Raw genomic sequence first — 15,572 nt, forward strand, 5'->3', positions numbered from 1 at the left:
GGGGGCACGGAGGGGGGTTAAGGGAGAAGAGGCGGATGAGAGGAGGGAGATGGGAGAGAAGGGGCCTCGGGTCCTAACTGTTAGGACCCTCCTCAGGTGGGTCACCTCCAAGGTGACAGCCTAAGCTTCAGCCATTTCAACGGAGCTAAGTTTCTGCCCCTTCAGGGTCTATCTGGTTTGCAGAAACAGGTAGAAATGGACCTGCCTGGGGAAGGGAGCGACGTGGAGTGCAGGGGAAGGTGCCGGTTCCCCGGGGCCCCTGCCGGGCCAGCAGCAGGCGGGGCGCCTCGAGGACCTGCCCAGGCTGAACGCCCTGCCCAGCCCAGGACTCAGCGCGCCCGCCCCGCTCCTGGGCTGAGCAGACGTGCCTGTCGGAGGACAGGAGGGGCGCTGGGGGACCGTGCCCGCTGGCTCTGCCAGGAGGAGGGGCTCGTCAGGCACGCTTGGCTCAGAAGCAGCCCGAGGGACACCGGGCCTCTGTGGGCAGCAGGCGCCGTGCCGGGTACTGGCCTCCCTGCAGCCTCACGGCCCCACCGGCCACTGCTGGGCAGGAGCACAGGGCGCCCTGGGAGGGCGGGGCGGCACTCAGGACCCCGCCCCGCGCCAGCAGGCCGCCTCTCCTGGGCGCCCCCCTCCACGGGCGTCCCCGTGGTCCCTCCGGCCAGTGGTTCTCAGGTGCCAAGGCAGTCTGCGCAGCCCCACGGTCCACACCCCCGCCTCCCCCAGCCTCGAAGCTCCATGCGCCTGCCGCTCCGGAGGACTTCGGGGCCCCCGTGCCCAGAACCCACCCTGGATGCCAGAGTTCCACAGTCCTCTGAGTCCCGTTTCCTCCACCACAAGGCACAGCACCGGCCAAAGCAGGACAGCATTTGTGTTGAGTAACAAGAACTGTGGCTGAACCCTGGGTTGAGCCTGGTACCCGCGTTAAGCGTTAACCGTGTCTTTCACTTTTGACGCAAACCAGCCAGCGCAGGGCTGCACCCCAGCCCCTTCTGTACGGGGCTCCCACACTCGGGGCCACCGTCCCCCTGCGCTCATCATGCCCGGTAGGCCCGGAGCCCCGGGTCATTCTAGCCGATCCTGAGCTGCTCTTACCGGGGACCCACACCTCAGGCTCCAGTCCCCAGCCACCCCTCCCCTCCTTGCTGCTGAACCCTCGTGCTCCCGGGAGGCCCTAGGGGACGAGGCGGGCCCCTGCCCAGGACCGCGAGTGACAAGCTCTTTCCTCATCTGCTGGCCTTACTGTTCTCTGTCCTCCACACAAACCGACTCGGTCAGCGCTCACGACCACCTGTGAGGGGGTCCTCGGGTCACGCACGTTGCAGAGGGTGAACAGGGACAACGGGGTCCAGTGACCGGCCTCCGGGGACCCAGCCGGTTGGTGGCAGAGCTGGGTCTGATCCCGGCCATCAAGACGCGTGCAGCCACGGCGCCACACGTCCCCCACCGAGGTGACGCGCTCGACCGTGGGTGGCTCACCATGCCCGCCCCCCTCCTCACCCTATGGGGCTGCCACCCGGGAGGGGCCGGGCTGCCCATCACCCGCCTGTCCATGGCGCTGCAGGGACCCTGTCCGGCTGGACCAAGGGTGGGAAGAGCTGAGGGCTCTGGGGTCCACGCTGGGGGCAGAGGGGTATCAGGCAGCTGGGAGGACCTGAAGGGACGGGCCCTGGGGGACTGGGCCCACTGGGACCCCACGGGGCCGCAGGGCTCAGCCCAGAGAGGAGGGAGGGGGTGAAGGCAGACGCCACGCTCGTCAGCCTCCCATCGCCATGCAGGAGGAAGGAGACGCCATGCACCTCCATGCAGGAGGAAGGAGACGGGGCCAGGGGCTGGCTCTGCATCCAAGCCACGCTTTCCAGCCGGGCGGTCCGGGAGCCCCCTTCCCTTCCCTCGGCCTGGCCGCACCTGGGTTGGCCTGCTGGACTTGGTGAGCTTGTCCAGAAGCTCCTGGGGGACGGCGCTGCCCGTGCGGTGGTGCTGGGACATCCTGAGCAGCGGCTCCACCTCCCACACCCCGTTCTCCAGCGTCTGCGAAGGTGCCTCCACGAAGTCCCGCTCCCTGTGGCGAACTCGGCCTGCAAAGCGGCCTGTGGAGCTGCAGGAGGGCCCTACCCTGGACCACAGACCTGCCCGGGACACAGTGAGGCAGAGAGCCAGCCGTCCTGCGGGTCACCGTGCCCCCTCCCCACCCACGGAGCCAACAGTCTCCAGCCAAAGCCCCGCGCCCAGGAGGCAAAGGCGCAGACACAGAGGATCCGGATGGCGGCCTTTGGCAGGTGCTCGTTGTTCCTCTTGCGTCTGAAATTCTTCCTGAAGACACGGCACCTGATGCAGTGCGGCTGGAACCCAGGCCCGGCAGGTGTGGGTCCACACGAGCCCAGTGACCCCGGCATGTCCTTCCCAGGCCCCAGGGAGCAGGGCAGAGGCTGCCTCCTCACTCCTGGGTCACTCGACCCCCAACTTCTGGTTCCAGCCCCAACTGCAAACAAGCGTCCTTCTCTCGGTCTGCTGAATGCCCCGATGTGTGCATTTTTGTGTTTTCGGGGTGATTTCTCTGCTCAACACGGCTCCGAGCATAGAGCTGAAGTGTTGGCCGGTGTCCCAAGTGCAGGAGGGCGGTGACGTGCTCACGGGGACAGTGCGTGTGTTAGATGAACTTCCTTTAGGCGAGGGTTACAGCCCCGCCGTGAGTGAATCAACAACTGCTATCAGACCAGGTGTCTCTAAACAGAAACGCATATCACATGTGACCGCGTGGGGATCGGTGGCGACAACGTGGTGACAGAGGGTGACTCCCAGCCTCACACCACAGAAAACACTCCACCACAGTGGACAACAACAAAATGAAAAGCTTGACTACAAAACTTCTAGGCAGAAAATTTAGAAGAAACTCTTAGTGCCTCGGGTTAGAGAAGGATTTCTTCCATAGGATACAAAAGGTGCAAGAAAACAGTTTAATAGACTGAACTTCAAAGTCAAAACCTTCTGCTCATAAACATACTAGTAATAAGATGTCCCTCCACACACGGGGACGTCCCTCAGCCACGCAGAGGGGTGAAGCCCTGACACTCGCTGCCACGTGGATGGACCTTGAGAACACGATGCTCAGCGAGAGAAGCCAGACACAGAAGGACACACAGGGTGTGACACCACTGAGGAGAAACGTCCAGAACAGGCAGATCCACAGAGTCAGCGAGTGGGTTCCTGGCTGTCAGGGGCTGGTGAGGGGAAGGAGTGATAGCTAAGGGCGTGAGGGACATATTTGGGGTGATGGAAATGGTCCAAAACATGGCAGTAGTGACGGCTGCACAGCTCAGTGAACTGTCCCCGCGTGCTCCGGTGCAGCCTGTGACAGCATCGCTCTCGGGACGGAGGGCTGACCGCAGGAAGACTGAGCGAGCAGTGGGTCCTGGGCCCAGCCGCTCAGCTGGGGGCCCCAGGTGGGGAAGTCACTGGGACTTGCTGAGCCTCCACCGAGACTGGCAGCAGCCCCAGGGCCTCACTGGGCGCGGCGTTCCCGGCCCCAGAGCCTTCCCTCTGGTTCTCATCACCGGCTGTCACCAGACTTGCAGGCAACAGTTCCTTTCTTTTGTCTTTTTTAAAGGCAACTCTTGAGTACATGTATTTAACATGTAGGGAACTAGCCCTGACACCTTGATCTGGGTCTTCCTGCCTCCAGAACCTCGAGGACATCCATTTCCATTGTTTACGCACCGAGTACGTGGGGTTTGATGATGGAAGCTGACCCACGTGCGGGGTGACATCAGCGGAAGAATCCCGTGGCGAGGGCCTGCCTGAGGACCACGGGCGCCCGGGCCCTCCCCGCCCCCTGCCTGCAGCTCTGCGCCCGCACCGACCTGGGAGCAGAGCAGGTGCATCGCCTGCCGGAACTCGTGGAAGTAGGTCTCCAGCTCATCGTGCTGCAGTAGGGAGGGCGGGTCGGGCGTGGGCCTGGTGAAGTTGGCCACCGTGGCCGCGATGGCGATCTGGCGGCTCCCATCCTGCTGCAGGCAGCCCGGCTGCAGGCTGAAGCAGGCCGTCTGCTGAGACACAAGAGGAGTTTGTGGATGATTTTCAAGTTGGGGAGCGAGTTTGGGTGAATGGGAATAAGCCTGGATTTATCGAGTTCCTGGGAGAAACCCAGTTTGCACCAGGCCAATGGGCCGGGATCGTTTTAGATGAACCCACAGGCAAGAGCGATGGTTCAGTGGCAGGAATTCGGTATTTCCAGTGTGAGCCTTTAAGGGGCATATTCATGGGACCTTCAAAGTTGACGAGGAAGGTACAGGCAGAAGACGAAGCGGACGGCCTGCAGACAACTCATGCTTCCAGAGCGACTTCGCCTCTGTCCACTTTGACAGCCAGCATGGTGTCCTCTTCCCCAGCCACCCCCTCAAATATTCCCCATAAATCGCCCCAGCCAACCGCAAAGGAACCTTCAGCTACGCCTCAGACCAGCAACCTTACAAAAACCACCAGTGAATCTATTTCCAATCTTTCGGAGGCCGGCTCAATCAAGAAAGGAGAAACAGAGCTCAAAACTGGAGACTGAGTAGTGGAGACGCGGGTTTGATCCCTGATCTGGGAACTGAGATCCCACGTGCCGAGGGGCAACCAAGTCCGGGCGCTCTGGAGCCCGTGTGCCACAACTAGAGAGAAGACTGTGCGCCGCAACTAAGACCCGATGCAGCCAAATAAATAAATATTAAAAAAAAAATACAAACAATACAAACTTGGACTTCCCTTCCCTGGGGAGGGACGCGGGGTGAGGCCCAGCTTCTGCAGAGGAGCCCCAGCCCATGGCCGGCAGGTTCCCCCACGCACGCACCGACGTAGAGGTCCAGGTAGAACTTGTCGATGGAGGACCTTGCCCGAGGCCGCATCCCGGACCATGTAGAGCCTCACGCCTTCGTGCCACACGTTGGCGCCCTCCTCCAGGTCGAAGGTCAGCCCCAGCAGCTCCTGGGAGATGCCCAGCAGCCCACGCGTGACCACCTGCATGGGAAAGTACTCCTTGAGCAGGTTTGGTCCACGCGGTAGCGCGTCTCCTCCCCCTGGCTCATGTAGTAGCGCAGGTCCCAGGCGTTGATGGGGCCGTCAAAGTGCAGGCCCCGCCTCTGGCACTCGGCCTTCTTTAGCTCCAGGATCACGGCCGCTCTTGCTCCCCACGGGGCTTCAGCTTCTGGGCCAGCTCATCTGCGGGCGGAGGGGAGAGGCTCAGCTACGTCCCCGGGGCGGTCCCCCAGCCGCCTCCCACCCCGCACCCCTCGAGGCAGAATGAAGGGTCTGGGAAGGTGACCCCCAGGCTGACACAGTGGGTCTCAGGCAGCACCACGTCCGGTCAAGGTCTGCCTGACCCCGTCCCCACTGGGACTCAGGGAGAGGCGGGTTTACCTAGGACAGTGGCCACCACCTGGCTGGTCTTGGCCACGTTCACCTCCAGCACGTAATCGGCATGCGTGCGGAACCCCAGCAGGTGGGACTTCAGGGCCTGCAGCCTCACCAGCTCCCCGAGGATCGCGCAGTTCTCCTGGAGTCGGACCAGGTCTCTGCGGGTGGGCAGGGCTCTCAGGCCGCTGGCGGGCACAGCCAATCCCCCTCCCTCCTCCTCCTGGCCCGGATTTCTAGACACTTTGGTGCTGTCCTAACACGTGGTCTTTATAAACACAGGTCCTTTTGGAACCAGAAAGGGCATGAACCGTGATGGGTTCTAAGGCCAAGGGCAGGAAGAAATGCGGCCAGGCTCTCCAGGAGTCACCAAGGGGCCTCCCCGGGCTCAACAAGACAAACTCGGCTGCCATGCAGACAGCAGCTCATCCCCACGGTGCCCGAACACCCAGCGCCTGGACAGTGAGACACCTGTTGCTGCAGGTGGCCCGTGGCTCGCTGGTGAGGCCCGGCCCCAGACGTACGTCCCCTTCTCCGGGGCCACCTCTTCGGTTCTGTGGTGGGGTTCTCCTGGGAGCCCCCAGTCACCACAGGACCAACGTAGCCTGTGTGCAGCCCAAGAAGGCGGGGACACAGGACTGTCCCCGGTGCCCCCCGCATCCCCCGCAAGGCCGAGCGAGCACCAGTGGTGTCTGCGGGGAGGATGAAGGGCTCACGCACAGCCCCCGTCTACTGAAGATGCGAAACGGGAGAAGCACAGACTGCAGCCACACGCGGTATGGACCAAACACAAGTGTCCATGCAGGACCTGATGTCTGAATGTCAAGGCTGTGCCCGGGCCACAGTGAGAAGGCCCAGCCGCCACGCAAGGCACAGAGAGGGGATGGGGAGGCCACCTGTGCATCTGAGCTCATCGGGCATCACCCCAGAGGGAGAGGGAGAGGGAGAGAGGGAGAGACGTCTCTCCCTTCCCTGGAGGTTCTCTAGTGCAGCCAAGGCTGAAAACCACTGCATTTCGGGAGATGGGTCCTCGTGGAAAAGTTAAATAGTAGCTCATGGCATTATCGACACATATTAAAAAGGCTCAAATTCTTGGGGAGTCAGGGAGGGTAGCTGGCAGCTGCCTCGTAAGCAAGGAGAGATTGGGCATCAGAGGAGGTGCCTGTGCAGCCCGCCGCCCAGGGCCCCGCAGACCTCAACTCCCAGCGGTGGTCCCGGGCTGGAGGTCTGCGGGGAGGTCAGGCCGTCCAAGCATCAACGTTGACTTCAGGGCTGATCTAAAAGGCGCCTGGTGGTTGTTGAAGCAGAAAGAAGAGAAAGCAGTGGGGAGAGGATGGGAGGGGGAGGGAGTCCCCCTCCTCTGCCCCTCTCCCTCTCTCCCTCCCTCTCTCCCTCTCTCTTTGCTGTACACCTGAAATTAACACAATACTGTAAATCAACTATACTTAACTATATTTAAAAAAATAGATAAGTAGGGCTTCCCTGGTGGCGCAGTGGTTGAGAGTCCACCTGCCGATGCAGGGGACACGGCAGTGACAGGCCCGCAAAAAAAAAAAAAAAAAGATAAGTAAAATGAGGTCATTAGGGCGGGCCCAAACCAATATGACTGGTGTCCTTATAAGGAGGATGTGAAGGCACAGGGAGAAAACAGCCATCCACAAGCCAGGGAGAGAGGCCACAGAACGACATGTTGATCCCAGATCCCCAGCCTCCAGAACTGTGAGAAAATAAAATGCTGTTGTTTATAAGCATTCAATCTGTGGTATTTTGTTATGGCAGAAACGCATTCAAATTGTTCCCAGTTTTGGCCATTGTGACTAAATCTGCTATGTACACACTCTAATGCGTGGTCTTTTGTGGACGTGTATTTGTGGCTCTTCTGAAGAATACTGAGAAGTGGAATTCCACGTGGACATCCAGTGAATCCCCGAAGCTGCTGCTGAATTTCCAAGGGATGGCACACCCCACATGTCCACGCTCTCCTCCTCATGCCTTTTGCAGGGGTTGCTTCTGCCCTTGTCTTGGCTGCTGTCCTGTGGAGATTCTGGATGTGGAAAGAATGTTTGTGCCATGAAAAGGACCAAAAGAAGGGCTTGGGGACGTTTTTCCTTTCAGTCTTGGACTCAGGCTTCTCCCCACTGCCCTATGCTTCCTTGGGCATATTATTCCTTGGAAAATTCCTGATTTTTAGAAAAAAATAATACACACTTGATGTTTAAGAAAAAGTGTTCCAGGGACTTCCCTGGTGGTCCAGTGGTTAAGACTCCACGCTTCCACTGCAGGGGGCACGGGTTCGATCCTCGGTCGGGGAACTAAGATCCCGCATGCCGCACAGTGCAGCCAAAAAAAAAAAAAAAGAAAAAAAAGAAAGAAAGAAAGAGAAAAGAAAAAGTATTCCATACAGAAAGAATACTGAAAAGGAAGTACATGCATACCTCAGAGATATTGCAGATTTGGTCGTGAACCACTGCAGTAAAGCAAATATCAAAATCAATCAATGGGGGCTTCCCTGGTGGAGCAGTGGTTGAGAGTACGCCTGCCGATGCAGGGGACACGGGTTCGTGCCCCGGTCCGGGAAGATCCCACATGCCGCGGAGCAGCTGGGCCCGTGAGCCATGGCCGCTGAGCCTGCGCATCCGGAGCCTGTGCTCCGCAACGGGAGAGGCCACAACAGTGAGAGGCCCGCGTACCGCAAAAAAAAAAAAAAAAAATCAATCAATGGATCAATCAATAAAGAGAATATCATGAGTCACCGTTTTTTCTTTGGTTTTCCAGTACATATAAAAGTCACATTTACACTGTACTGTAGTCTATTAAGTGCACGATAGCATTATGTCTAAAAAAAAAATAAATCTTAGGGACTTCCTTGGTGGTCTAGTGGTTAGAAATCTGCCTTCCAATACAAGGCATGCAAGTTCGATCCCTGGTTGGGGAACTAATATCCTACGTGCTATGGGACAATTAAGCCCTGGCGCCACAACTACTGAGCCCATGTGCTCTAGAGCCCTTGTGCCACAACTAGAGAGAAGCCCGCGCACCGCAGCGAGGAAGATCCCGTGTGCCGCAACTAAGACCTGATGCAGCCAAATAAATAAATATTTTTAAAAACCCTTAATTTAAAAATATTGCTAAAAATGCTAACCATTATCTGACAACACACGGTTCCCACAAACGTTCAACTGGTAAAAAAAAATCTGCAAAGCGCAATGAAACGAAGTATGCCTGTAAAGATGAGGCCAAACTGAAACACCCAGAAGCATCAGTGTTTAGTGGTTAACGTCCTTCTGGGCAGCCAGAAATGGGCACAGTTTTCCCTCAAGGGGTGGTGCTCATATGAGTGGGGCGACATTTAGCTAATCCCTTAATCATGATGGTTGTGCAGCTTTCAATTTTCCAATCCTTTAAGCCACACTGTGCTGGACACTTTCTTACAGATAATTTAGTGCACTTGGATGTGTATTTCCTTGGGCCAGTCCTGGAAGAAGAAGTGCAAGTTCCTGGATATGAAAAACATATTAAAATACATTTATATGTTACATCTCGCATGTAATACATGAATGTGTGCTATATATTAATATACAAAGTATAATTTTATAGTTATGTATGTGTTTGTATTTAAAACAAAAAACATCACATGATAAAAATTTTAAATACAACAGAAAAATCCGAAAATAAGCTTTTCCTTCCTGATGGCTTCCTCTCAAAGCATCCCTTAGCAACAGTTTGATATTTCTTTTCCAAAAATAGTTTGCATATATTTACATATATATGTGCTATTAAAGATTTACAAAATTGTTTCCTATAGCATTTGCCATTTTATATCTTGCTTTCTCTCCTTATCATATATATATATATATATATATATATATATATATATATATTTTTTTTTTTTTTTTGGCCGCACCGTGCTGGAATGTGGGATCTTAATTCCCTGACCAGGGATCGAACGTGTGTGCCCCGCATTGGAAGCGTGGAGTCTTAACCGTCTGACCACGAGGGAAGTCCCTCAGATATATTTTTTAACATGACCACAAAGGGATCTACTTCCTTAAAGACTGCATAGCATTTAATAGATTACAGCATAGCATGTCTTAATCTATTTAAACAGCCCCATGAACGGACAGATAGGCGTTGCTAGTTTTTGTTATCATAAACAATACTGCCCGGATAGCTTATTCTCACATCTTTGCATACATTTACAAGTTTTTCTCACAGGTTGAGTTATTAGCTAGTTCAAAGGAAAATACATATGTGCATTTAAGTTTTAGCAGATGTTGTCAATATTCCATCCAAAGAATTTGCATAATTTCACGGAATAACAAAGTGTCGGAGTGTCTTTTTCTCTACATCTTTGCTACCATTGGGTAAGATACATCTTTTACAGTTTTGCCCATCTGCTACATTGTTTGGATTTTGCATTCCTTGGAGTAAACTTGAGTGAGTTTGCACAAATGTTTATAGGTTCTCTGTACAAACTTTATAATAGTTTCTTCTGTGTGGACACTCTCTTTCTGTCTGTCTTTTTTTTTTTTTTTTTTTGTGGTGCTGCATGGCTTGCAGGATCTTAGTTCTCTAACTAGGGATCGAACCTGTGACCTCTGCAATGGAAGCTTGAAGTCCTAACTACTGCATGCCAGGGAATTCCCAACCATCCTCTTTATTTACTTACTTTCCCAGCCTCCTTCCTGGACTCCTGCTAATTTATTCCTTTCCACTCTATCCTCTACAGGCTTCCAGAATAACCTTTCTCACAAGAAAATCTGGTCACATTGGGTCACCACTCAAAACATGTCAGAGACCTCACCCACACCCCGCAGCCTGCAGGATAAAGAGCCTATGCTCTTTAGTCTAGTTTAAAAAGTCCTTTATAATATGGTTCCTCCCCCATCCCAAATGCCCATTAATTGAGCACTAAGTTCAGATACCCTGTGGGTGCTGGGGACCCAGAGATGAATGAAACAGGCAGATGTCTGCTTTCTGCAGCAGTCTACAGCAGTTTTTACTATTTTTTTCATTATTGCCTCTCTATAGGAGAAAAATAGAATTATCTTTAATTTAAATCAGTTTTAATCTAATTACATTTAATTTCTCCCTAACAACAGAAATTAAATGTTTAGGAATAAGATTTTGTCAGGGAGGGTTGGCTTTGGAGGGCCACAAGCCATTGTCATGTCTAAGGTTTTTTTGTTCTGTTTTGTTTTGTTTTCGCCACCCAAGAATTAGTTTTGGTCCTCTTGGGAGCCATATCACTCCCATTGAGAATGCATGCTCTAGAGGGAGAGCTGGACAGTAAACAAGTAAATGGAAAAGATCATTCCAGGGAGCCAAGAATGTTACTGTGAATTCCCTGGTGGTCCAGTGGTTAGGACTCTGCGCTTCCACTTCAGGGGACCCGGGTTTGATCCCTGATTGGGGAACTAAGATCCTGTAAGCCCCGTGGCGCAGCTGAAAAAAAAAAAAGTTACTAAAGGAGGAAGAATGGTTGAGGGAGCCACGACATCTTGATCATTTGAATCAGGAAATCTCTTTCCAGACAAGGAAGACGAGCCTTGGTTTCTTCAGCTGCAAAATGGAAATAATAATTTCTCCCCACAGTTCCTGCAAACAGTGAAAGCTCAATAACTGAGCTTTGTTGTTATTATTAATTTTTAATTTTTTAAAAAACGTAAATGAGATACGCTTCTATTTAGCTACCTAGCAGGGTACCAGCTCCCAACCTCTCACACAGCCGGCGCCTCTACCTCCGTCCGTACGGTGGCGCTGTGGGGCACAGCGGTTGGGCTGCTCTAGGCAGCGGAATCGGAAGTCTCGTGCTCCTCCCACTTCCGGTCTTTGGCCCAGGCTTGGGCTGCGTGGAGAAGGTGTCCCAATGCCGACCGGAGACTTTGAGTGAGTCTGGGGTCATGGAGGGAGGCTTGGGAGGCGGACTGGGCGTTCTAGGGGGTATTATAGAATCTGGATGCGCCGAGGCCGCGGGAGCCGGGCCGCGCCTCATCCAGCCCTCCTCCTGGCCAACTTGTCCCCGCAGTTCGAAGCCCAGTTGGGCCGATCAGGTGGAAGAGGAGGGAGAGGACGGTGAGTCTGCCCTGTCGCCCCCGATCACCACAGCCAGCCCTCCAGGCCGTCACTGCTGCCTGTTCCAATCCCCCACCCTGGCACCGCCGTCTGACCCTGCATCTCCCCTCACGGCCAGCCCCTGCCCCGCGCCATCCTTATCCGGGCCAGCCTATCTCCAATTCCGGACGTTCACCTCTTCCTCCCATGCCACCGCCCAAATCCTTGATCCCAGCACAGCTGCTCCCCTTCTCCGGGGAGGAAGTTGTAACAGCCTCCCTCCTGCCTTTGTACTAGCGCCCGGGTGCCAGGGATCCCCTATGCTTGCCATTGCTGGAAGTTGCTACAGCCAGCTTCGTGTCCCCAGACGGCTATCCCAGGACAGTTCCTGGCCAGTCGTCTGCCCTCGGTCCCGCCTTTCTCAACTCTTGGTGCGGACATCATCCCAAAGTTCCCTCCATTTCGGTTTGGGAGCTCTTGCCTCTCTATCTAATCCCTGTTCCCTACACTCCCTTTCACAGACAAATGTGTCACCAGCGAGCTCCTCAAGGGGATCCCTCTGGCCACCGGGGATACCAGCCCAGAGCCTGAACTATTGCCGGGAGGTGAGTGACAGACTCCTCTCCGTCCCTGGGCTGCCTCTTCTCCCCAGCCGCCTTCCTGCCTGGTCCCCGTTCCCCAGGGCTCAGTTCCTCTTGTGTCTTCCCCTCTCCCAGCTCCACTGCCGTCTCCCAAGGAGGTCATCAATGGAAACATCAAGACACTGACTGAGTACAAGATAGATGAGGATGGCAAGAAGTTCAAGGTGAGACTGGGGAAGAGGTGGGTGCCCTTTGCTTGGGGGCACTTGGACAAGGAGAGAATGATGTGTGTTGGGTGCATTGATGAGGAAGATCCCCTGGCCCCAGGAACCTTGAGGAGCTGGAAGCCCACACGTCTCCCCTTCTGTCTACAGATTGTTCGCACCTTCAGAATTGAGACCCGGAAGGCTTCAAAGGCTGTGGCAAGAAGGAAGGTAAGGACTTCCCTGGCAGTCCAGTGGTTAGGGCTCTGCGCGTCCACTGCAGGACACATGGCTTCAATCCCCGGTCGGGGAACTAAGAGCCCACATGCCGCGTAGTGTGGCCAAAAATAGAAAAGAATAAAAAAAAAAAAAGAAGGGGGAGGAAGGTAAGACCCTTCTTCCCCTGTCTTGGGGGCGCCTCCAGGGCTGACTCAGAGAAAAATAGGAATTCTTTTCCCCGGTACCTTTATTTTTAGAAGTGGGGTTTAACTGTTTGTACTTGTTTTACTGGAGCAGAACTGAGGCCTGTTTTCAGTCTGTGGGGGGCCCTGAAAAGTCCAGCAGGTGCAGCAGTGGGTGGGCTTGATTCTTACTCCTCTTGGGCTGTCTACCAGGAGGAACAGAGCCAAGCCTTCCCCTCAGGTGGCTGTCACAGCAGAAGAAGTGATAGCAATAAATACATTTGGCACAATTCCCGGCGTACTTTCTCTGTGTTAGACCCAGGTGCTTTGCAGGAAGTATTTTCTCATTCAGTCCCCGTAGCATTCCTGGGAGGTGTGGGGAGCATTGTGGTCCCTTTTTTATAGGGGAGGAAATTGAGGTTCAGGTTGTTTAATTAGCTCAAGGCCCCTGGAAGTCTGGGTGACCCTGCACACCCCTGCGCATCACTCCATGGTGGGGGCTGGTCCGCTACCTGCACGGCCCCCACCAGGAGCTGTTGGCTGTGGAGCTGTTTCCCCCCTGAGCCTCAGTTCTCTCATCTGGAACATGGGGCTGAGAGCTGCCCTTGCCTCCTGGAGCTGGTGTGAAGCTAGGGCCTGGCAGGCACTCAGGGAACAGGAACTGTCATCACCACTGCTTTGAGGAGCATTTGGGGAGGGTGGTGAGTGGGGTTCAAGGCCCAGACACCCTGGAGGTGGCGCTTGTAAGTCTAGGGTGCCAGTGGAGGGGGTCGCATTTGTCCTTGCCCTAACCTGTCCCCTATCCTGCCCTGAGCTCAGAACTGGAAGAAGTTTGGGAACTCAGAGTTTGACCCACCAGGGCCCAATGTGGCCACCACCACTGTCAGCGATGATGTATCCATGACATTCATAACCAGCAAAGAGGTAAGTGGGCCAAGAGGCTGGTGGCCAGGGTGGTGGTGGTGTCAGGGTTGCGCCAGCCCAGTCTGAGCTGCTCTGACCTGCCCCACCAGGATCTGAACTGCCAGGAAGAGGAGGACCCGATGAACAAGCTCAAGGGCCAGAAGATTGTGTCCTGCCGCATCTGCAAGGGCGACCACTGGACCACCCGCTGCCCCTACAAGGACACACTGGGGCCCATGCAGAAGGAGCTGGCCGAGCAGCTGGGCCTGTCCACTGGCGAGAAGGAGAAGCTGCCCGGAGGTGCCAGGGCCCGGGGATGCGGCTGGCAGGCTGTGGGGTGGAGGACGGGGATTGTGTGCGCCTCTGGGAGAGTCGTGGGTCGTCACCTGGCATCTGAACGGGACCGCCACTGCTGGGGCTGTCGTCTCCCACACAACAGCGTCCGCACTGCAAGGCTGTGACCACAGGCCACGTTCGTTTGTGTGAGAGAGACTGGCAGGTGGGTGTTCTGACTGCTGGTGATGTCACCTGACTCTCCTCACTGGGGGCCGTGAGAGCCGCTCGGGGGCATGGCTGCGTGTGTGACTACATACACCGTGAGTGGTGGGGAGACTGTTGTTCCCCGGATGTGTCTGTGAGTTTCCTGACTTGAATGTGCTGTGTTTGCACACCCACACTAAGGAGCAGACTCACCCAGGTGAGCAGCCACTTGTCACCTGCCCGGGGGCAGGTACCTGGGGGCTGTCCCTAACCCTGTCTTCCCATGTGTTGTGAGGCTGGACATTGCTGTCAACCCCTGTGGGTTCTCTCGCTCTTCCTGTGCCGCCGGCAGGGTGTTGAGGTGGTGTCAGCTTCCTGCATATGACCTTTAAGTCGTGACCACGAGGCTTTGAAGGAATCAACCGATCACCTGTGGTTTGACAGATGGTGCTTGGGCGGGGCCGTGGCTGGAGCCGCCAGCATCCTTGGGCAGGTCTGTGCCGGGGAGGCCTGACTGGGCCTTGCTTTTGGTCTCCAGAGCTGGAGCCTGTGCCGGCCACTCAGAACAAGACGGGGAAGTATGTGCCTCCGAGCCTGCGGGATGGAGCCAGCCGCCGCGGGGAATCCATGCAGCCCAACCGCAGAGGTGAGGTGGCGAGCACCCTGGCACTGGGCCGGCGGGCGGGCACCTCCCTGCACCCTGTGATTATCCCGCGGGTGGGGCCGGCCCCTTACAGCTGCCTCTCCTTGCCCGCCCAGCCGACGACAATGCCACCATCCGCGTCACCAACCTGTCCGAGGACACTCGTGAGACCGACCTGCAGGAGCTCTTCCGGCCCTTCGGCTCCATCTCCCGCATCTACCTGGCAAAGGACAAGACCACCGGCCAGTCCAAGGTGGGCTGGCGGCCAGGGGGCGGGGAGGGGTCCTCCATAGGTCCCAGTTGTGCCTTGAGCGTCCCTGACCCCACCCCCTCCCCCAGGGCTTTGCCTTCATCAGCTTCCACCGCCGCGAGGACGCCGCTCGCGCCATTGCCGGGGTGTCCGGCTTCGGCTACGACCACCTCATCCTCAACGTCGAGTGGGCCAAGTGAGACCCCTGCCTTCCCCCGCCCCCCCCACGGTGTCGCGGCCCACAGACGCTCAGGCTGACTGCAGGCCCCAGGCCAGGTTAACAGCCACAAAGGCTGTCCTGGGGCGCAGGTCATTTACTGTCCTTCTCCTCTCACGGAGGGGCGCACGGCCCATGCGCGGCGGGGCCTTCCCGCCGGTCTGGCTCGTCGTGTGCTCTGCGCTGCCACCCGGTCTCGTCCTGCCCTGTCCCCCTCATCCCCGTTGAGTTCCCTGTGGTGTGGGTGTAGGGTGTGCTCCTGGGATTCCCTTAGGGGTCGGAAGCCCCCATACTTCCCATCCTCAGCCACCTCGTGTTTCTCTCTCTAGGCCGTCAACCAACTAAGCCGGGTGCTGCTGCTCGGCCCCCAGCCCCCAGGACCCTTCAGTGGCAGAGGGCAGCCTCCGGAAGCAGGGGGCTCCGAGGGCAATAAAAGATCTCCACCACCC

The 15,572-nt window shown here is 56.1% G+C and overlaps 2 protein-coding genes across 2 annotated transcripts; both read left to right on the forward strand.

Moving 5' to 3' along the window:
- Window positions 1-3,291: 3,291 nt before the first annotated feature.
- LOC132518482 (CAP-Gly domain-containing linker protein 1-like) lies at window positions 3,292-4,555 on the forward strand. Its single transcript, XM_060146422.1, has 3 exons — window positions 3,292-3,405; window positions 3,843-3,928; window positions 4,039-4,555. Exons 1-3 carry the CDS (start codon window positions 3,292-3,294, stop codon window positions 4,553-4,555), a joined length of 717 nt encoding a protein of 238 aa, XP_060002405.1.
- A 6,629-nt stretch (window positions 4,556-11,184) lies between these two features.
- On the forward strand, window positions 11,185-15,569 carry EIF3G (eukaryotic translation initiation factor 3 subunit G). Its single transcript, XM_060145240.1, has 11 exons — window positions 11,185-11,280; window positions 11,420-11,466; window positions 11,967-12,050; window positions 12,162-12,250; window positions 12,401-12,460; window positions 13,450-13,554; window positions 13,644-13,833; window positions 14,552-14,659; window positions 14,773-14,909; window positions 14,996-15,102; window positions 15,453-15,569. The coding sequence occupies exons 1-11, from the start codon at window positions 11,261-11,263 to the stop codon at window positions 15,466-15,468; spliced, it is 963 nt and encodes a 320-aa protein (XP_060001223.1). The 5' UTR covers window positions 11,185-11,260; the 3' UTR covers window positions 15,469-15,569.
- Window positions 15,570-15,572: the final 3 nt, after the last annotated feature.

Source organism: Lagenorhynchus albirostris, chromosome 3 (assembly GCF_949774975.1).
Source record: "Lagenorhynchus albirostris chromosome 3, mLagAlb1.1, whole genome shotgun sequence".
NCBI lineage: Eukaryota > Metazoa > Chordata > Mammalia > Artiodactyla > Delphinidae > Lagenorhynchus > Lagenorhynchus albirostris.